Source organism: Podarcis erhardii, assembly GCF_964252035.2.
Source record: "Podarcis erhardii genome assembly, chromosome: 4".
NCBI lineage: Eukaryota > Metazoa > Chordata > Lepidosauria > Squamata > Lacertidae > Podarcis > Podarcis erhardii.
Genome location: NC_138508.1, coordinates 30,957,056 through 30,980,576, shown reverse-complemented (window position 1 = coordinate 30,980,576; position 23,521 = coordinate 30,957,056). Strand labels below are relative to the sequence as shown.

The window sequence follows — 23,521 nt, the reverse complement described above, 5'->3', positions numbered from 1 at the left end:
AGCCTTCCCTGTACCTAGTACACACACACACACACACACACACACACACACACACAATCTCCCTCTAATTAGATGTGATGTTAAAGGCATCCTTTTATTTAACATCCCGGGGTTGTTGTTTTTAAAGATGCAAGCTCTGTGTGTGTGTGAGTATGTGAGTGAGTGTGCGGCTAATAGTTATCAGGGTGACAATAATTATCACGCTGAGTACCACAGAGGAAAGGTGGGATACAAGTATATCGTAAATAAATAAAGAGCTGTTCTTTTAAAACATACTAAACAAATAAAATAGTGTAAGATCCCCCCCCCCAAAAAAAAACTAATGAAAAAGAACCACCAGCATATCAGCAGAAACAAATGCATAGGCCTAAATCATTTCAGATTACTTCAAAGAGCATTCTGATCAAATGCTTATCTGAACAGCACTCTTTTAACTTGTCGACTGAAGACAGAAATTTATGGCCCAGACTTATCAGCAATGAACCAAAGAAGAGATCTTTAGACTGCAGCACATTTCTTTTATTCTTTTATAGATTTTTTTTGTTTGCTTGTTTTATCCCACTTTTCTGGAGAATCTCATTGCAAAGCAGTGTCTATGGACTTTGGTGGGACAGCAACCCCAGGGGAAAACGAGAAGGGCAGGGAATGGAAGCCTGACTGAAAGCATGAGATATTCTTCCATGGAACACTCTGTCTGGAAATGATACTGCTGCAAACTGTCTAGGAGGCATTTTATACTCTCAAAAGACCTGGTGTTTTCCGAGGCACCGATGCGACACAGGACATTGGGACTAGGGAAGGGCAAATGTGTCCATTTCTTTTTGTAATCTTAAATTCAGTTCACCACATTTCTGCAACCATTTGTGCATTTGTTTCGTTTTTTTTAAAGTTCATGAATATTCACCAGCATTTTACTGTACATCCCTCTTACTATACCTATTTTTGTGTGCAATTTTGCCTGATATTCTGTATTTATGTATGAGAGTTTCACAGATGTATGCATTTCAATGCATACTTTCTCACAGTAAATGCAGTCACACATGCATTTCTGTCATTGATAAACTGTAACACAAAATTCAGAGAAGTGCAAAATTCAGAGAAGTGCAAATTTCAGAGCATGGCTGCATTTCAGTTCATGGATTAATTGATTGATTGATTGATTGATTGATTTGCTTTCTTTAGTTTACTTGTGTCCAACCTTTCCTCCATGGAGTTCAAGGTGGCATGTGTGGTTTTCCCTCTCCCCATTTTATCCTTATCACAACCCTGTGAGGTAGGTTAGGCTAAGAGAGAATGACTGGCCCAAACCCACCCTGTGAGCTTCCTAGCTCTCCCAGCTCCTAGTCCAGCACTCTAACCATGATGCCACACTTAGGTATACATTTGCATTAAAACACAAACTGAACTGAATTTCTCCTCATCCCTAATTGGCACAAGGGACTTTCAGAGGGGATGGGTCCACAGGAGCTGCAGATACCAGCTCCCACCATAACTAGCCTACCTTGCCAAGGGATTTCCTGGCAGGCCATTTCACTTTGCAGACAAAGCATGGTGTGATTCAGCTGCAGCAGTGCTAGTTACAGCTGGGGCTGGGGCAGCTTAAGATAATCCTCAGGATTTAGTTTATCTCTGAGTAGAACCATCACATCAAAAAAACATCAAGTGGGGATGGAAGGGAAAGCATCAACTGTGAGCATCGCAACTCCTCTTGGCGAATTTTGTGGACCTTGTGCTTTTCCCAAATGCCTGTTTCTTGTTCTCCATCGCCTCGCTGGTATGGACAAACCAATCTCTTCTTCCACCCACATCCCCCCTCCCGCCCCCAAACAGAGTAGCAGACAAACTGTTCCTTATCATGACATGCCAAAGTGTTACTGAAGACATTATCTCTGGGCAGCGAATCCTTTGTAAAGTTAATGGCTGGAGTGTGAGATAAAGCACAGAGGGGGCTTTTGCCAGTGGGATAGCCATGTAAGGAAACTACAGCTGTGCCTCCCGCTTCTTTCATGTTCTCCTTGGGACCTATATTTATAAAGGGAATTAGACTCCCATCAAAAAAGAAAGAGGATAATAGATAGAATGAAATATTTTGAGCTGTGGGTGTTCAGCAGATTTAACATCTCTTGCAGTCGTCATGGGACCTTTTCTGCCTTGTTTGCAGTTGCAAAGATTGAGAGTTTATCCACCCAGGACCAGCTGTTTTCTTTGCTATTTATTTTTATTAACAAAATTTATATACCACTTGATTTTTTAAGAAGCACCTCTAAGCAGTTTACAAAAGCTGAGGAAGTTTATCTACGGTTATTCAGCTAGGTGACAATGCTCCTTATTTTTTCTTCTGCTATTCTAGTTGCCAGGCTATCACATAAATGAAGCAGGTTTCCTCAACTGAGCTGTCTTTAGCAATAGCTCACAAATGACTGTTACACATACACTATGGATATCATTGACCAGGAACTTCATGCCCATAAGACCAGTTGAAACAAATATGACATGTGACTCTCATTTATTGTGTTGGGTTGTTATAAATAGAAAAACCCATCAGATATTTCTATTTTTCATAAAACTTTGCAAAACTTAATTGTGGGAACTGGTTGCGTTCCGATATAATATCAAACCATAGTTTAGTGCTACCCATCTGGTTCTGTTTTCAACCAATCATACTTTTTCTTCCACCCTAACCAGGACAATCCATGGTCGGTTTAAGCTACAGTTGAATTACAGTTGAACTGCTAACCTAGCAGTTTGAAAGCATGCCAGTGCAAGTAGATAAACAGGTACTGCTGCAGCAGGAAGGTAAACAGCATTTCCGTGCGCTCTGGCTTCCGTCATGGTGTTTAGTCATGCTGGCACATGACCCAGAAAGCTGACTGTGGACAAACGCCGGCTCCCTTGGCCTGAAAGTGAGATGAGCACTACACCCCATAGTCTCCTTTGACTGGACTTAAGCGTCCATGGGTCCTTTACCTTTTTACCTTACAGTTGAATTAAGCAGTAGCTGAATTAAGCAGTAGCCCATGCACAGGGTTGGAGGCAATGGTGTCATCTTGCTGGTGCTGTCTTGTTGGGTGAGGCGCTGGTGAGGTCAGATGAGTTCATCAACCCAAGCACCTCTGACCTTGCCCCCTTCCTGCCCCAACCAATGCAGGACTGTTGTCACTGAGCAAACACCACTGCTTCCATACACCCTTGCAAGCTACCACTGGCTGGATCACTCTAGCCAGTTCTTAAACTTATCACAAACTCTAATAGACATTCTTAGTGCTCCCTGCATTGCGATGTGAAAGAATCAGAGCGTCTACTGTACCTGAGGAGATTAGGTGCCCACACTAAAGCGAGGTTCCTGGTGTGCATGTTGGTCGTGCTGCTGAAGGACGCTAAGTGAGTTAGGTGCTTGCTCAGGTATTCCAGGGTCCTGCAATGGTGTGACAAAGATAAAAACAAAACACTCACATTGAGACTTGCACATGCGGTTATGTCTTGGCCAACTGGGTCTGTTCAGAGAAGACAGGTGCCCAACATCCCCAAGCACCACATTAAATGTCTTAAATGGGTTAAGAGCTACAACCCATGACACTCATGCTAGCCCAATAACCTCTCCACACTTGCATCCCTATTTTCCCTCTATCATCCCTTGCTTCTCCTCCTACCAATCCACCTGTGCCCCCTTATCTCCTCTCTTCACCGAGTTGCCCAAAGACCATGTTGCTCCTTCTCACAATTCTCGACTCTTTCCATCGTATCATGTTTTTGAAAGGAGGTAAGGAAGAAGCAAAGATAATCTACCCTGAATTGCTTGGGAGTCGCATGGGGCTAGCTGCTCATGCTGCTATCCGCTAGTGTCTACTAATGTGAAACTCAGAAGCAGGTCTACCAGTGGGGCAGAGCTGCAGCAACAGCACTGCTGCCGCTTACCGAGACAGTGAAGGGGTGGCAAGGTTGGGGCATGTGAGAGTGCTGGACTGGCTCCACTGGTGCACCATGCATGCAGCTTCGAGCTCACCACTCCCTCTTTTGGTAAGTGGCAGTGGCATTGCTATTCAGAGGTTATTGCTGTGGCTCCCCCACCAACAGAGCTCCTGGTTACAAAGCAGAGTTCTACAATACAAAAAATTTAAAGGGTCCCTGACGTCTTTGTTGCATTTTAGAAGTGGGTGTGACGAAATCAGCAACAGCCTCCCAGCAGGTACAAGGAACTGCTAACACCCGAGTAGCTCTGAAACATAAGATCAGCCTTTATTATAGGTAAGACCACTGCACAGAACTCATTCACAATTTGCCATGTGCATTCTGTGGGTTTCTGGAGAGAAGAAGCTTCAAAGATAGTCATCTTTCCTTGAACAGGTGAATCAAGTCTGCCTAGTGCAAATAAAGTAGTTGACTCACCAGCTGAATCCCTAGGTAATTTGGGTAACTACCATTAATCATTACTATGATTGTCCCTAAACCTTAGAAGCCAAGGCTTAGAGGCCAGGTTTCTCTTTTACCTGTAATGAGATGGCGGAAGTTCCTGGATGGCATTTTGAATTTGGACCAGCTGCTCTTCTTCTGGGAAGCACGATACTGCCTCCTGAATAATAGTAATAATAATAATCATAAAGTCAAAGACCTGTAGGACTGAAAAAGACTTCAAGGGTTAATTAGTGCATTAGTTCCCGAAAGCAAAAATCACAAGTCAATTATGTCTAAACCAGGAAATTATGATTAATGCCTTCGGAACACAACGGGATATCAAGCCATCTTCAAACCATGGTTTATTATGCTGCCTTCTAACCATCATTTTGCTGAAATGATAAAATGATAGTTCATGGGAAAACTTCCTAACTTATTTCCTCACTTGTAGCAAGGGAGGAGGGTAGGAATTGGGTACATACCCAAAAGGCCTCTTAAGCTGAGACATGATTGCCTAAATGTGGTCAACATCTTTCTGGCTTCTTCAACTTCCCCCGCCCACTGCACCTTCCATTTGGAGACACCCCTGAGAACCAAATATAGGAAACTCAATGGATTATGTGTTCACTTAGCTCACTGTTGTCTGCTGCAGCTGGCTGAGCTCTCTATAGTCTTAGGCAGAAATCTTTCCAATCAACCTTATGAACTAGAGATGCCATGGACTGCTGCTGAAACCACTTGCTCTACTACTGAGCTATGGCTGTTCTCCAGAGAAGTGGCAAGAACCCCCACCTAGGGTACCAATAGGGGATTTTCTCTGTTGTTGTTGTTGTTGTTGTTGTTGTTGTTATTTCTGCCCTTCACCAATAATTACAACAGGTTATAGCAATTTAAAATTAATAACAGTTAAAACAGATTACTCACACGAATAGTGTGGTCCCTGAAAACCCACATCTCAGGTGTCAAAAGCCAGGATAAAGAGGGGCTATGCAAATAGCAGCTTCAGAGGAAGGATTTCCCCCCTTCTCGAGGCATGTTCCCCATACTTACCACCCCCTCCCCTGTGAATACTGTTTGCATTTAAAGGAATATGCACGTTAAAGACAAAGGTGCCATCTCACATCCTGCCTAGTTGGGTCCTGAATTGCTGTTCTCTGAGCATGTCTCCTGCTAGGAAGAAGGCACCCTCAAAGCAGTGACTCATGCAGATACATGGGTGGCAGACGCACCTGAGGGCATGCAATTCTGCTGCTTCTCTGCACCAGTTGTGATTAGAGGTCCATCATATTTGACTCATCGCTGCTCCGCTGTGGGTGGATACTTTGGGTTTCCTAATTAATTGCTCATAGCACATTAGCACGTCCCTTGCAACGCAGTCATGGGAAATGCTGTTTGTTCCAAGCCAGACCAATGATTCACCCACCTGGTGCTAATAAGAAGATGCTGGTTCCTTAACTGAAGCTCACACTGAACCTTTCACTTTAGTGGGGGGAAACGGGTTGCCCAGAGACAGTCCCTTATTTGCAAAAATTCACTTCTGTAAATCCTCTCTCTTTTATCAGTTCTTTCTCTCTTTGTTTCCTGTCATTTTCCAAACCAGGTATGTTTGCTAAAATGAGAGGCGGAGAGAAGGGGAAACAGCACAAACAGAGAGCAATGCATCACTTTGTGAGCATTGCAGGAAAGAAAACCCTGCAATGATTTTCTGTATTTTCATTGAGCTCTCTTATAAAGTGTGTCGGGATGAAAGGGAGCAGAAATCTATGCTGCATTAAATATTCACTACCATAATTAGGCAGCTGTATACAGGTAGTGTAATTTGTATGGCACAAGATTGGAGATACTTGCTGTAATAGCACCTTAGGAACGTGATTGTACAGTTTGACAGAGGTGGTGCATTCTGCTTCCCACACACATCTCCCAGCATCCCACATTACTCAGTATTCCCAGAGTTTAACAAAACTCATAGTTTTCTCACAAGGCAAGCCCTTAATCCCATTTTACAGATGTGATGACATGGGATAAGCCAGTGACTTGGCCAAGCGCAGCAGTGCTGGGAGACTGAGAGGAAGATGGGGTAAAAAAAAAGAATTAGTAGCCTCTGCCTGCCATTGGCTTTGGTTCTGCCTACTGTTGGCTGGCACTGTGGGTTAAACCACAGAGCTTAGGACTTGCCAATCAGAAGGTCGGCGGTTCGAATCCCCACAATGGGGTGAGCTCCCGTTGCTCAGTCCCTGCTCCTGCCAACCTAGCAGTTCAAAAGCACATCAAAGTGCAAGTAGATAAATAGGTACCGCTACGGCGGGAAGGTAAACGGTGTTTCCGTGTGCTGCTCTGGTTCGCCAGAAGTGGCTTAGTCATGCTGGCCACATGACCCGGAAGTTGTACGCCGGCTCCCTCGGTCAGTAAAGTGAGATGAGTGCCGCAACCCCAGAATCGGTCATGACTGGACCTAATGGTCAGGGGTCCCTTTACCTTTACCTTTACTGTTGGCTTCCTTTCTGGTAGAGAGGTAATTCTGCAGACGCAGGTGAACCTGACTGCAACACTGTGAGCCTTAGTTTTTAATCTGCGTATGACATCCAGTATACATTAGTCACTTTTGCAATAAATAAATAATTATGGTAGAAAAACCAAGCTACTTAAAGCAGCCTTTGCCAACCTGATGCCCTCCACAATGCCCATCACACTCCGGCCTGTTTTTCCTGGGGCTGGCGGGAGTTTTTAGCCCAACACATCTGGAGAGCACCGGGTTGGCAAAGGCTGCTCTGATTATGCCTGAGGGTAGACTGTATGCCTGGGACCCTTCTAATTTCTGGATCCAGCAAGTGCATAGCTGTCAACTTACAGATTTGAAAATAAAGGACTAGCAGCCTTGAAAATAAGGGACCAGCAGCCAAAATAAGGGACCTGCAGCCTCACCTGTTCCAGGCACTCCAGTCTTCCTGTCCTCCTGCAGTCTGGTCAAACTCATGCTGGTAGCTTCGAGAACACTATCCAACCAACTTTGTAACCAGAGGTTCAACTGAATAGAATCTGAATCACATGCACCACAAGGCCTATGCAGCCTCAACTTAAGATGGCTCCCCGGCCTGGCTTTGCAGTGCAAAGTTTGCAGCAGCATGTGCAATAAAATGGCGTCCAGCATTCAAAAACCCCCTCAGCTTGCATTAACTAGCCACACACAAGGCATGGAAGCTCCGCCCCCCAGTCGTTCTTAGACTCCCTATTGGGTGAGCAACACAGCCAAGCAACACAGTTGGAGCCTCCCTCCTCCCTGGCCGGCAGGGAGGGAGGGAGAGGAGCTGCTTCCTTTGAAATTTAAGGGACATCATTTAAGGGACATTTAAGGGACATCCATCAATAAGGGACAGCAGTGGGACATGGCGCTGGAATAAGGGACTGTCCCTTCAAATAAGGGACACTTGACAGCTATGAGCAACTGTTTAAATCTAAGGAAGGATTCAAGTTGTCGTAACAGCCAGACACGTTTCTTGGTAACAGCCCTCTAAGTATAAGCCATTAAGGAAGTGGCTCTGTTCTAACTGGTGGTTAGAAAGACTAAGTTGGGAGTTGGTGTGCGTAACATAGAAGTTGGACACAGGCTGCAGGCCGAAGCCTGTGAGACAGAGCCATGCCTGATTTCTGCTGGAATGCAAAGCTGTGGCTGTGGGAGTGTTAATGCTGTGAGTCCCTCCACCATAGGCACAGGCTGCATATATGTGTAAATAAACCATTCTTAGGAAACTTAACCCTAGGTAAGCACCTGGGACACCTGAAATCTTGCACCTCTCGGAAATTGGGTTGGGGTGCAACAGCTGCCTTAAGAGTTGGTAGCAGTAAGACAAGGTGAAGTCCAAAGCGGTATGAGCTTACAGTTCCTTGGTCAATTCAAAAGTGACGAGTGAATGGAAGTGGCGGTTGATGCCCATTAGGAGTGGCAAGGTAGAAAGTGACTAACAGAAGGCGGCAGAGCCAAGTATTTCTAGTTTTGTCCCCACCTTCTACAAAGGCACTACTGAGACTCAGGGGAGGGAAGGAAGCAGGCAGGCGGTGCCACTCTCTGGACTGGATGTAAGGAAGAAAGCAAGCAAGTAGGAGCTGGCTGAAGGGAAACTAAAGTTGGTGGGGCAGTGCCCTATCTGCCCTGTGATGAACCAGCCTCCACTGGGAGAGGGGCCCTTGAAAGGGAAAGGTCACACCAAGGGACTGATGTTATGGTGATGGGCTGCATGGTCAGTCATGACAAGATGGAATGCTGCTCTCAGTGACAGGGTAGTAGAGAACAGAAGGAGGCAGAAGGCTTCAAATTATGCTCTTATCTCTGAGACCTCTTGGAAGGTGGTTATCCAAACTGCATTTGGACTCTACTGAGTGAGTTCCTGGCTGAGAAAACATCTGGTCAAACAACCGTACTGGTGTTAACTGTTCAACTAATTGACATCTTGCCTCTGTAATACTTATGATAATTATTACATTTGTTGACCCTATTACAGGACCAAGGAACAGCTGCACAGTGCAGATTTTGACAAGAGAACTTCTGGCCTATTGCTATGGCTCCTCCAACCTGCTCACAACTTTGGAGCTAATCTGTACTCATTTCCCCCCTCCTGAATCAAGTCATTACATTTTGCATTAAAGTTGTTTGAAGATTTCTGCTTGGACAGTTTCCACCTACACCCACTCTCTGCATTCATGGCATGACAATTTTGAACCTGATTTTCCACTGCTGTGCACCTTGACTCATTAACTTCAGCCTAAGCAGGGAGGAGAAAGTAGCTGTGCCACCAGAAAATATGCTGCTTTCACCCATTTTGCACTGGATTAAGTGACAGTAAAAGCCCCTGCTGATAAAATTATAATAAGAATCCACTGGTATAAGAATTGTGAAAGAAAGTTTTTTTAAAAAGAGAAGTTACCCAAGCCCTGCTTGGAAAAAAATTATGAACAGAAATAGTGTATTATGAATTCCCAGAACTGAAGTTGGCTCTGGTTGAAAAAAATGTGTGGAGCCCAATTTTTATTTCATTTTTAAATCTTTGCTATTGCATTGATCTTGTGACCATTATTGTATGGCCTTTATAATTAACTGAAATTGTTTTTAAAGTATTCCTAAAAACAAATTGCAGGCAGTCCTTTATTAGGATTTTAGTGTGCTACTATATTCCAGTATCCTCCAACTTCTTCACATCCAAGACCTATCGTTAGTCCAAAAACAGCTGGAGACCCAAGTATGGGAAACCCTGATCTAGTCCACCCTCCTGCAATGCGGGAATCTTTTGCCCAACGTGGGGCTTGAACCCACGACTTTGAGATTAAGAGTCTTATACTCTGCCAACTGAGCTACTCTTCCTATAGAAGAATCCTGTCCAAAGAATCCTGAGAACTATAGTGTGGTAAGGGAGCCAGGAACTGCAGCTCTATGAGGAATAAACTACAGTTCCCTGGATTCTTTGGAGGAAGCCATGTGCTTTAAATGTGCTTTATGTATATGACACATGTGTAAAGTGATTTAACAATCAATTCCTCTTCCCAAGGAACTCTGGGAATTGTAATTCTGTGAGTGTGGTTGGGGGGGGGTCTCCTGACAACTGACAGCACCTTTAACAAGGCCACTTCCACCTTAAGGAGGAGGTGGGGTTACAGGTACTCATGACCCTTCCATGTGCGCAGAGGAGGGGATGTGGACAGTTCCATGTGATTGGGGGGTTCCCAGTTGTGTCACTGCCCAGGCAACCAATCAGGTCACTCCAGGGGTGTGGCCTGCTCAATTTAAGCAGGATGCCGGTGGGAGCTCTCCCCTTTTCATGCTTCCAGGACTCTCTGCAGACAGGCAGGAGTCAGATATAGTAGGTTAGCTCCAATGCCTAAGCCAATACCGCTCGCAATCTGTAACCAATAAAGTTGTAGCCTTTTTTAGCCCATTAACTTAAAATACTGGTGTCAAGTGTCTTTATTCAACTTGGGGGGGGGGGGCAGGACCTTTCTCATGCAAACTACAGCTCCCAGAACTCTTTGGGGAGGCCATGAATGTTTAAAGTGATATCATAGTGCATTAATTGCATTGTGTGAACATGGCCCTGGACTTCTAAAAATGGCAATACAGCCTATAAGGAAAGCCCACAGGTGATAAAAGTGTGGTGTGGGGCAAAGGGTGGAAGAGGCCTGTCAGGAATGGAGACATAGCAGAAAACATCTCACCGTGAATTTCTTGTAGAGCTCATACGTGAGGAGGGGATTCGGTAGCTCCCTGAAGTATAACTTGCAGAGTGAGCCCACACAGTGAATGTCCTGGAGGTAAACTTCCCTTGTCAGGTCTGGGCATTGATCTGATCCAAACTCTTGCCTGAAACAACAGAGATGGAGGAGGTACAGTGGGTTTAACGAGCAAGAGATGGAATCAATTTGCATCTTGATTTCTGCCCAGACAAAGGCTAAAAAAGGTGTACTGATTGGGCTGCAAAGATCTGATAATGTATTACCTCAGTGACGGGGAACCTGCTCAGCACCGAGAATCACCATGGAAACCTATCATAACCTTGAGGGCTGTATGGATTCTACATATGCTAGTTAGACATCATTTCCATGTTTTAACTGCCATTTGCATGAAGATTATCTACGATAAGCCACCGCCGAGCTGGTGGCCACAATTTTGCAATGGTCTTAGGGCTGGTTCACAGAAGGCCCAATTACACACGCTGTACACAAGCGCCTTTGCAGGAACAGCCCGTTGAATTTGTGTTCTTTCTCCCCCTATTTTTATTTTAGGAATGGAGAGAGACCTAGCCGAGTATATTCATAAGCAAGTTAGCACCGTCTATCATCATCCATTCACCCCTTTCCTGCAGCAGGAAACTTGAGTGAGGGTTTAACCTGTAACGTACATATATAGGCCTTAGTTATACTATAAGGGGGAAAGGAGCAGGGCAGGATTTACTCCCATAATGTAACACCTATAAAACACAGAAGCCATGAGGATAAACCTCAGGTAGATCTTCAAAAATAACAAAATGAGCTTTGAAGAAAGGAATGAGTTTTCTCAAAGCCTGTGCTCTATGATCCAGAGTCCATCTGCACAGGAGGGCAGTTGGACACATTGGTAATCTGCATTGCAAATGCCCTGTAAAGTTCAAATGACTTAGCTCTGGTTATAAACTCGTTTATCATGAGCTTTAAGGCTACTCTGGAGTTGGCTTGCCATAGTCGGGTTGCTATCTATCCACCGAAAACCAGCCACCCTCAATCCAGGCATGTTCATATGCTGTTCTAACGCAATGGATGGTTAACACTGGGCCTTTCTTGCATTTGGTTCTCTTATTCACCTCACCTCAGTTTCTGGATGTTGGACGTCACTCCAGAAAGCCGGTAGATTCCGTCCACAATTCCGTGTGTCTCTATGAACTCTGCGCAGCTCTTCAGTACCGGGGGAACTAGAAAGAAAGAAAGAAAGAAAGAAAGAAAGAAAGAAAGAAAGAAAGAAAGAAAGAAAGAAAGAAAAGATTAAGCACAAAAGGGAGGTCTTTCCCTGGGGTCCTCAGCTTGAATTGCCTTTTATGCCATAATATAATCATTTACAAGGGTGGCGCTGTGGTCTAAACCACTGAGCCTCTTGGGCTTGCCGATCGGAAGGTCAGCAGTTCGAATCCCCACAATGGGATGAGCTCCCGTTGCTTGGTCCCAGCTCCTGCCCACCTAGCAGTTCGAAAGCGCATCAAAGTGCAAGTAGATAAATAGGTACCGCTCCGGCGGGAAGGTAAACAGCGTTTCTGTGCTCTGGTCTGGTTCACCAGAAGCGGCTTAGTCATGCTGGCCACATGATCCGGAAGCTGTACGCTGGCTCCCTTGGCCAATAAAGTGAGATGAGCACCGCAACCCCAGAGTCGTTTGCGACTGGACTTGAGGTCAGGGGTCCCTTTACCTTTTATGATCATTTACAATGGCCAAAAGCTGATGAATAAAGAACATAAAGCTTTATTATTTGTTGCATTCGTATGCCACCCAAGAACAGAACAATCTCTGAATGGCTCCCAATAAAAGAGGGAGGTCATTTATTTGAAGTATTTATACTCCACTCTTCATCAAATGCTTTCTTATTAAAGTAATAAAAATAAACCCAGAAAAAAAATACAAAATAAAATCATATAAGGAGGTCCAATAGACAACTACCAGTAAACAATCATACAAAGGGGTAAATAAGCAAAACTATGCTGCAACAAAAATATTTCCTATTTAACCAAATACTGAGGTAAAAATGAAGAAAACATTCAATGTGAAACAGATTAACCAACTGAAGCTTCCAACAATATACTTCATTTACAGAAGCCTACTCATTCCCCTGTCTCTTATACACTATTCCATACACACATGCACAACAACCATAAAATCTAAGGAGATCTCCACACTTGCACCTGCTCAACATACATAAATATGAATTAATACCAAAATAAAAACGTGAAAACTTTGCAAAGAGGCTTATGTCTCCAGGCACTCATTACGAATTCCTTGCATAATTAACCTGCAGTACAGTGGTACACATGTCCACTCAGAAGTAATTTTGTTTGTGTTTATTAGGGCTTGCTACCAGGTAAAGCCGTACAGAATGGCAGCCTAGGCTTTGGTTTACAGTTGGCATTTGGGGAAAGCATAGCTCTTGAGCCTTTAGCAGCTGTGTGGTAGGCAGAAATTCAACAGGCTAAGCTTTTTCTAAAAAGGAAATACAATTATAGGGAAAGCTTCACCCGCTCGCATTTAGGCACTCTATTGCATGCATGGCTGCTGGTTTATATTTGGATCCTCCATTCCACCTGCAAAAGAGGACACAATTTTGCTTATGTTACAAAGCCTATGCAAATTGTATGTGAGGGGGTGAGAGGGCCCAATCCACAAACAGTGCTGGCACCCTGGCTTTGGCACACAACTACAAATATTGGATCCAGCATGACGTGAAGTATGGATGGTGCAATATAGGTGCTCACATTGTTTCTTCTCGCATATGGCTTATGCTGTCTGCATAAAATCTGCGTTTTCCTACATCTGTGTCACAGGCAGGAAAGAAATGTGTTCAGGTTGTTCATTTGAGTCAAAGGTCTTGGGATATGCTGATTGAACATATCCCAAATGGAGGGGGGGGGGGAAACCTGTAGGTAAAATCATCCTTAGATTATACCCTGCCAGCAAACACTAATCTTGCAACTGTAGACCTTAGCTTCATATTATTTCATTATTATTATTATTATTATTACTACTACTACTACTACTACTACTACTATTATTATTATTTCAGGCTTCAGTGAAACAAATGGAGTAGGTCAGCTCCATTGAAGATAAAACAGTTACAGATTAAGAGCTCAGAAATCCTGAAAAGTACATTTTATAAACTGACAGGATCTACATGCGACAGTTTTCTACTGTCCATAAACCTGTCATCTGAATAATGCGGCTATCAAGAAAGAAAAATAACAGTCACAAATCTGAAATCATTGCAAATCATTTCTTTCCTTACAGGACTACTCGGTGAGAGCATAAATTCGCAGCAGGAAATGGGATTACACTGAATACTGAAACCTCTTTATTTTATCTTATGCAGAACACATATTCTCTTAAGAAGCAACTTAGGTCAACAATACCCTCAAGCACTGTGAATGAACCTCACCCAAACCTGTTTAAGGAGGCTATTTTCATCCACCCTACAAACAGAACCAAGGTAAGAGCCAGGTGGAATATACAAATTGCTTCCTTGAGTTTTCTTTCAGATGCTTGCATTTCCCCCTTTTCCTGTTCAGTAAAAACCAGCCAGATTTCCTAACTTGATCTCTTTTAGGAGGACACACTTAAATATGCCACAAACCCTGGTCTGCAGCCCTGAACTATCCTGCTGTTTCAGGTACAATGAAGGAAAGTATCCTGTCACCAACCTTGAAGTAAGATTCAGCTGCCAGTCCTGTTGTCTTCTGTACATGGAATGGGGAAAGGACAACATCTTGGCTTTTGCAGCAAAATTTCAGGGACTAATCCTGGCATCAAGGGACACAGGAGGTGCCTGGCACAACCTATAGATAACCCTGAAGCTACACTAGGCCTTGTTACGCAGGCAAGGGTACCGTGGGCACATTCACAACGAATATTTAAAATGCTATGATACCACTTAAAATGCAATGATACCTGTCAGGGACTGGGCAGAAGAGGAATGGTGGAGACCGCTTTCCCATCCTGACCTTTCCAGGGAGGAAGAAGAGGAAGACAATATAGATTTACAAGAGGGGTTTGAGGGAGGTCGCAGCTCAGAGGCAGATGAGGGGGAAAGTTGGGAAATCATGGGAGAGCCAGAGCAACACCTGGCTGACACGTTGTCATTAGAAAGTATTCCAGACCCTCCATCTCCCAGAACCCAGCGAGCCTTAAAAGTAGGAGAGCAAAGAGCTCAAAGGCAGAGGACACTTAGCAGCACCTGTGGGAGAGATGATGAGATTGACAAATGAAGAAGTGGGTTGGAGATTCACTCGGGACAACACCATTATCCAAGAGGTTAGGTTCTATAGCCTCTCTTTGTAAAGAATGAAATAAAAAAGGACGGTAAGAAACTTTTCCTTGTCTTTATACTTTCCTGGGCAACCAGCTGGGAGCCATTAACAGCATGCTGACAATACCACAAGTTATGGCTTGCCCCCAAAGAATGATCAGAGCTGTCGTTTGTTGACGGTGCTGAGAGTTGTTTAGAAGATCCCTGTTCTCAGAGAGCTACAATTTCTAGAGCTTTAACAATCAATCCTTTTTCCCAGGGAATCCTGAGAATTGTAGCTACACCTCCCAGAACGCTTTGGGGGAAGCCATGACCATTTAAAGTGGTATCATAGCACTTTAAGTGCCTGATGTGAAGCATTCTGGAACCACAAGTTTGGGGTGGGTTAGAATGGCATCACACACAAAAACTATATTCTCCTTTCCCAATTCGACGCTTTCCACATCATGGTTGCTGCTCCCCTCCAACTTGACAAGAGAGGTCTTTGTTATTCTGGTGCCAATTTACTTTGCTTTCATCATCCTTTACCCATCTTCTTTCTAGTTTGCCACAGCCTTGACCTGCAATGCCAAATTTGGCATTCCAACTCTACACTTCCCACACCACTGCAGCCAACTCCCTCCCCTAACTCCACACACACCATTTGCTGCTCTCCCAGTCCTTGAACTCTACACAAAACAGCCTATTTTGTCAGACTATGCAGTGGTTTTGTGATGTAAAAAAAAAAAAATTCTACCAGGGACTCGTTTTTGCTTCTGACCAAAAATTACAGTCCTGACCTCAAGTCCCTGGAGATGAAAGGGCTATGCATCAATTTCCTGCAGAGCCCAACTCCTCAGTGCATTGATTGTACGAACGAAGAATACAAAAAATGTTCTCTTTCAGGAGAGCCGAAATCCAGAAGTAGCTTTGCTCTGTGACACATTAGGTAGTGCTAGCAGGAGGTAGGGTTAAGATGGTAATCACTACATGGTAGGTCCTGAGATAATTTATTTCTGATTAGTCTGCAGAGGTCCTGTGCGGAAAGAAAACGAAACTCAGATCCATTTGCAGCAAGATCCGCACATGATACGTGTGGAAATGTAAATGGAAAATTCTTGAACTTTGAATAAGAACTTTTTAGTTGTTTCTTTGGGGGGGGGGGAGAGAGAAGAAGGAGGAAAGCATATGTAGGCAGCGGGGAGGAAAAGGGATGGAGCTGGATGTCCCAATCTTCTCATGTCTATAATTGAAACCATATTCAAGGCTTGGAAGTTGGAAGAGGCAGCTGGTGTCACACAGTTTCTGCTAGTTGTGCCAGGCAGCCAAAATGTCCTCATTTTACAACTACAATAGAAACCAGATGTAGAAGAAAGGGAGAGTGTGGACCCCCGGCATCAGCTGGGAGGGGGGGAAATGAGTTGCAATGAAAACATTTCTTTCTTTTATTAAAAAAATAAAATCAAAAAGTTGACCAAGTGTCATAGAAACACTCCCCCAACCTAGGTATTGTGTGATAACACATGTATCATAAACATGTCCTGTTAAACCCAAACATTTCCCACTCTTGTCTATCTTCTTCCCATCTCCTTTGTGGTATGGGTGCATTTAATATTCCACAGCCTCCTGCTTAACAATGTTAGATAGCATTTTTCACTTGTTTCCCTCCTGTATACAAAAAATAAAAGCACTTTCTGTAAGCTGCTCAAATCTGTTTTGAATTGCCAGTTTCTAGAAGCTCGGAGTGCAGGGATGTAAGGAGGCCACAATTTCTGTTCTGGACTGCATTCATCACCATCAGTGCTGCTTCCGTTCAGCTGCAGTTTGGTTCTTGCCAAATACTACATTATTCCTCTTGCTGTCTGCTATTTAATGTAAGTCATAGAACAATAGAATATTGGAGGTGATACCAAAGTTCATTTAGTCCAACCCCTGCAATGTAGACATAATAACAATAATTTTATTATTTATACTCCGCCCATCTGGCTGGATTGCACAGCTCAGTGCAAAGGAAATGTCAAAACAATGTTTAAAAAAGTAATTTATTACATATCATTTGTGGACTTAGAAACAACAACAACGATGATGATGCTGTGAATGAATACTGATCGTATTTGCTGGACCAATTTCTATCCTGACCGTAGACACACACACACACACACACACAGAGAGAGAGAGAGAGAGAGAGAGAGAGAGAGAGAGAGAGAGAGAGAAATGCACAAACTGCAGCAATTTCTCTTTACTTCCTTTTCAGTTTTCATCAGAGTTCTCTGACATTCCTATTTGAGTTTGCATTTGATTAGGCCCTGACTGGGCAGCTGAGCAAAATATTAAGCATATAAACTATGAGCAAAATATTAAGCACCTGAATGATCTCATTAGGATCCAGGTTTCTTACATTTAATGTTAAGCAATTCCAGCAAAGCATGGAAAGAAGCACCACTCTTGTTGCAGACTTTTCAGGGTGCGAGTGGCACCCTGGAACGGATTGTGTCTGCAACGAGATGTACCACTGTATATATTAATCAACTTTTAGTTTCAGAAGTCTTCATGGAAGTCTTCATGTCTCCCATGTGGTGTAGTGGTTAAGAGAGGTAGACTCGTAATCTGGTGAACCAGGTTCACATCTCCGCTCCTCCACATGCAGCTGCTGGGTGACCTTGGGCTAGTCACACTTCTTGAAGTCTCTCAGCCCTACTCACCTCACAGAGTGTTTGTTGTGGGGGAGGAAGGGAAAGGAAAGGAAAGAAGTCACACTTCTTGAAGTCTCTCTGCCCCACTCACCTCACAGAGTGTTTGTTGTGGGGGAGGAAGGGAAAAGAGAATGTTAGTCACTTTGAGGCTCCTTCGGGTAGTGATAAAGCGGGAAATCAAATCCAAACTCTTCTTCATCATCATCTGCAATATTGCACCCGCTTTAACATTTCAAATTATATTATAATGTGTTCTGAGTCAATGTGGCTTTGTGCAAAAAAAACCTTTCACTGCTTATGAAGTATACCTCCACTTACTACTACCATTGGTGTGCCATCTTTCAGTAACAAGCCCTGCTCGAGAAATCAGGCTTACGTCCTTGTAGCTCGCTCAACCAAAATCCCAAATCTAAACACACACGCCCACACTTACAGTAGGACATAAATCAAACCTTTATTGCCTATTGATGATAACCTTGGGACGAGAACCTTGTAGTAGAAACTAGGAAGCAGGCGTCCAAACAAAATGTTATCTCCACATTTTCTTATGCAGTTTACTGCACCATGGTGATATACATCCATTTTACTGCACACGTAGCAACTTCCTTGCTTTAGCTTCTTGCTTTCTTTCTTTTAGAAGAAAACAGGAATTTGTTGCAAGCAATAAATATTGCATCAACTAGAGCTGGAAACTTCACATATTTACTTCCTAATTTGAAGGTCCTTGGACAGTTTAACTGAGAATTGTCATGAAATTTTACCTTTGGTCTTACATTAAGACAGCACACCCCGCAGTGTGTAATGCATTTAAAAAGTGCCAATTCTATAATGAGGCAAATCAGATCTATTGCATGAAACAGGGAACTGGTGACCTATAAACCACTATGCCTTTTTGCACTAGAACAAATTATTTGGGAAGGCCTTCAGAGTTGCCCCATAAAAGGTATGCCTGTTTATGATGAATGTTTACCTATTGTAGATTCACACACACTTGGGAGGAAGATACATAGCAAAGGTCCTTATGGGGCAGATGAGAGACTACTAAGGACTGGATATGTCCCGTTTTCCTTTTAGACAGACCCACTGAGATCAGAGGATGAGACATGTCAACAGAACAGTGCGAGCGGATGTCTGCTCCACAGTGCCGTATGTAGACAAAGGCCTTCGTTCTCCACAGCTGTCAAACCAACACCTTTCACCAGCATTGCATTTAGTTTCTAAATGAAGGGGGGGGGGATAACATGGACCAGCCCTCCTCTGCCAATGTTTACTTTGGCTAGGTTGGCTGGGCTGCTGGAAGTCCCAGGCACCTGTGTTTGAACAGGGAGATAGCTAACCAACATCAAACGGATTTAAAAATGAATCTCCCTTTTAAAACTTCCATGTTCACTTCCACTCTGGCTGCCCCGCGCTCTGTTTGGAAGATGAACAGACAGGTCGACACTGCTGTGATCCTGGACTATCTATGTAGCAGGTACTATTGCATCAGCCGCCTGTACTTTCCCACTTCATTTTGTTGGACAAGTTGCTACAACACCGTGAGGCTTTCTGTAAAGGAAATTGAGCCGTTTATCCCAATACTTAGATGGCAAGTGTTAGAATTCCTGCTGCTCCACCAGCAAAGTTATTTTAAAGCACAAGTCTAATAATGACCAGCAGACATGTTCAAGTACTTTATTAGCTCTCAGGGCTTGCCCTAGCAATAGGGGAGAAATTCGATGCCATTCAAATCCAAAGGTAAATCTACCTAATCTGCAATTTCCGAAACAATCTGAGGACCCAGAGGTAGCCATTCTTCGAAATTCGCACATCTCCCAATTTTGCCATGCTGTTCTCCAAGCAAGCAACAGGCACAAAAATGCATACACAGGGATGAAGTGTGTGTGAAAGGGCATACATCTGTGAAAAGGGGAAATGGCTTTGCACAAATGTGCAAAATTGGCAAAATTGCATACATGCATGTATATATGAGAATTTTATATCAAAATGCTGGTGAATTTTCATAAAGACTTTTTTTTTAAAGCAAAGTGATGTGCGAATGTGGAGAACTGAAGATTGGAAAAATGAGAAACCATGTTTGACAGATTTACCCATCTCTTTCTTGACCGGAAGATTCAGGGGTTTAACCTCTTTCTCAGAGTCTCCAGCAGAAAGGTCACAGGGGCAGCCATGTATTCTCCGTCAACTCCCTCTGGGAACGATGGCATGTCATCAAGTCCTCTTGTTCCCAGAGGCACTTGCTATAACGTCATTTTGAACATGCGTGGTGGTGGCGGCAGCACTAGCTAGGCACTTGTAGGCCACTGCAGTTGCTTTCGAAGGGAACCAGGAAGACAGAGTTGGAGAAGGATCCCTCAGGTCACTTTGCAACCCATTAATGGATTGTGCACATTTCTCCTGTTAATCTGTATGCAAAGAAGGTAAATCTACTTTTAGCCCTGTCCCATCCTGAACCAGGATGTGCTGGATTTTGCTCCTGGTGACATCCTACTGGGTTTCATGGGCATTTAGTGACAAATTGCTTGTTGTTTTTATTCCCACTGTATTTTTATTTGCCCTGGTGTTTCTAGTGTTTTATGTAGACACTCTACATTTTAACTTGACACTTGCTTTGAAATTGTTCACAACAAAGAGTGTGGTTGATGCGCTTTTCATAAACGGATAATAAATATATAAATCAGCAGAAATTCTACCACAAAAGTGCAACCCCAGGCACGATTCCAAGGGGTTTCAGCTCCATCAAGCTCAGTGGGGCTTACTTTACAGGCTGATGACTGTGCTACACATTAGCCTGGATGCTACATTTTGGGTCATCACATCACACTCACACTGGGGTGCATCTGGGGCACATTTCAGATATATTAGAATCAGAATTGGCAGGCTATGAAGCAGGCCTTAAGGAACTGTGCTGGGGAGAGCTCTATGGACACTCTCCCCAAATTGTCTGCTTCTGTCCTAATTGATTCCTTTGCCTAAGTTCAGCCCCTGCTTACATCACCTGTTTGTGTCAAGAACTCTTAACAAACCACTTCCTCTTTTTCTCATTGCATGTACATTGCTTCCTTTCGGTTAAGTCGCCATAGTGACCCATCATTGCTGTACCTCCCTCCCACCAGATCTCCCACACGCATTATCCCATTGATCTACATCATTATAGAACTTAGGAAGGCTTGCTCTGATAAAATTTCAGAATGATACTTGACGAGTTCAGTTTAAACTTCCAATGCACTCACAGAAAGAAGTAGTAAAAATTGGAAATGCACACACAAAGCAGCGAAAGTGAACAGGGGAAATTATAGTTCCGGAAATTTAAGAAAAGCAGGATTTTCCCATTCAATTACATGCATAGCTAGACCTTTAAATATACCATTCTGAAACATATCTATACTAAAGCTTTCACTAGAGTATTTGAATACCTAACTAATACTTGGAAGTATGAAGCCCAGCTTTTCTCCCACTGAAATCTCTGCTTTCCCCTGGACACTGCTATGTTCTGCGATTTGTTCCTTGTTTTGTTTTCCATTTCGCAGCCCACAGGCACAAAATATATCATAAGGGAAAACAAGGCCTTTTCTCTCCCTGCTATCTCTGCTCCATGTCAGACCAGGTAGCGCTTATCATTTCCTCTCTACCACACACAGCAGCGTATATTCATTTCCTGCTAGCTAGCTCTAAATTACTGGCAGACATTGTTTCAGAGAGCTCTCTCTCTTTAAAGCAGCAGTAGTTGGGCTGCCCAGGGCTTCCTGTTGATGTCAGGTCCCACTTCCTCTTAAAGCAATGGAACTTCCTGTTAGCATATGTAACCTTTTCCATGAGAGCCATTTGCCTGCAGAGGAGATAAATAAATAATAAAAGAAAATAGTGGAAATAGTAGGTAGGTTTGACTTGCCTTACATTTTCACAGGAAATCGATGGCTCCCCCCTGTTAAGGGAAAATGATAATATATCCAGAACAGAACAGCTCAATCTCTGTGATACCCGTGCTTACGAGTGATTTCCTGTGATGCAGAGTCTGCATCAAAGACTGGTTATAGTCATTGATTTCTCACTATTACAAAATGCAGGAATAACAGAGTTGCCAGTCAAAGGGTTAGTATTACTTGTATGTAAATGTTTTTTTTACTAGCATGACTAATTCTCTAGTGGTTCCCAATTAGCCCTTGTTTTTCAAAAGCCAAGCCATAGCCCCTCTACTTTTGAATATTTTGATATCTCTGTGGTAGTTTTTGTTATGTGAATGGTGCAACAGACACCTGGGAGGGTTACCAATGGGGAACCACTGTTATAGAGTATTGGCGGGGAATCTGTGCCCCCCCCCAGTTGCTGTTGGGTTACAGTTCCCATCACTCCTGATCATTGGTCATACTGACTAAGGGCTGATGGGAGTTGGAGTCCAAGGATATCTGGAAGGCCATAGGTTATCTGACCATTCTAGAGGCTTCCAGTTAATTCTGTGGCTTTAAAAGTACATGCACAGTTCTTCAGGGAGCAAGGCCACACATTGCCATGCTATTAGAGTCCATGTTGCCACGTTGAAAAGGGTGTAGAATAACATTCACCTACACATTTTTGCATCTGCAATAGCAATATTTCAGAAATCTCAAAGCATGTGAAATGTGATTCTATGGCTTTACACTTTTGGAACAATTCAGGATTCTCCATTTTTTGCACAGAAGTGGGAAAAGTGGAATGAGTGTATATACACACCATTTTCAAAGTGCTTTGAGCCCTTTGAAAAAACTAAGGTCTGCCGCAATCCCAATATGCAACTGCGAATTTAGTTGGTAAAACACCAGAAGAATCCAAAGTCATTACAGAAGCACATATCCAGCATCTAGGTCCCATCAGAATAAAGAGATGGCTTTAAGCTGTTAAAACAATTGACGTGACCTGTTCAAGCAAGCAGGCCCAACAGAAATTCCAAATGACTAATGGTCTATCCCAGCCTGGGGAAAGCGAGAGTATGCAATTACTGGTGATAGGGCTACTGCTGATTTCATGAACAAAAGCGGACAAGGAAATCAATCATGAAGTGCAAGGTAAATTGAGAGAGGCAATTGGGATGCCAAGTGTGGATGCAAACGATACATCAATCTTCACACTAACTGAATTAGAAGTGGTTCTGAAGGCTTCTAAGGCTGAAAAGGCACAAGCACTTGATAAAACCCATTGCAAGTTTCTTCATCATCTTCGGCCCCATGTCAAAATGCACCGCATTTCTTTAGCTTCCCTAACAGGTACTTGAAGTACTGTATTACTCCTGATATATGGTAGAAAGGTAAAATTGACTGCAGTACTCCAACCTGGCTAGACTTTAAATGACGCACAAAGTTATTATCCAGTTGTTCTATTACATTGGTTGATAACTTAAGAGCAGAAGCATTTTCAGAGCTTGCCACACATCTCCACCAACATCTAATTTCCCCCTTACTTTGGTGAGGCTTGGGACACCAGGCATCTAAGCCAGAGGACCTGAAGCTATTTTTATTTATTAATTCTACATACATACACCTAAATCCCACCTCTCCTCCAAGCAACTCAAGATGGCGTACATAGTTCTCCTCACCCCCTTTTTATCCCCCAAACAAGCCTATCTATCATCTAAGCCAGTGTTTCCCAAACTTGGGTCTCCAGCTGTTTTCGGACTACAATCCCTGACCGCTGGTCTTGCTAGCTAGGGGTGATGGGAGTTATAAAAAAAAAGTTGGCGATCCAAGTTTGGGAAATACTGAATTCTAAAGCTCCTATGGTTATTATAAGCAGGTCCTAAAAAAGAGTGATGCCAACATGGAAGAGTCACCTATTATTTCACCTATTACTGATGTTCAGGCTGTGAGCGCTGTATCTTATCTATCCAACACGGCACCACCCAGTAGGGTTGGGGGAGAGATGTGAATCAGTTTGCATTTGCAGGCAAATCTACCTCATTTGCACT

General features: G+C 43.4%; 1 protein-coding gene across 1 annotated transcript in view; it reads right to left on the bottom strand.

Moving 5' to 3' along the window:
* Window positions 1-23,521, bottom strand: part of ARHGAP31 (Rho GTPase activating protein 31) — a 94,482-nt gene that overhangs the window by 19,421 nt on the left and 51,540 nt on the right. Inside the window, exons 2-5 of the mRNA XM_081860064.1 lie at window positions 11,720-11,822; window positions 10,594-10,738; window positions 4,488-4,570; window positions 3,308-3,415 (exon numbers count right to left, since the gene is read on the bottom strand). Coding sequence (XP_081716190.1) covers window positions 3,308-3,415; window positions 4,488-4,570; window positions 10,594-10,738; window positions 11,720-11,822 — 439 coding nt within the window. The remainder of the gene's footprint in view (window positions 1-3,307; window positions 3,416-4,487; window positions 4,571-10,593; window positions 10,739-11,719; window positions 11,823-23,521) is intronic.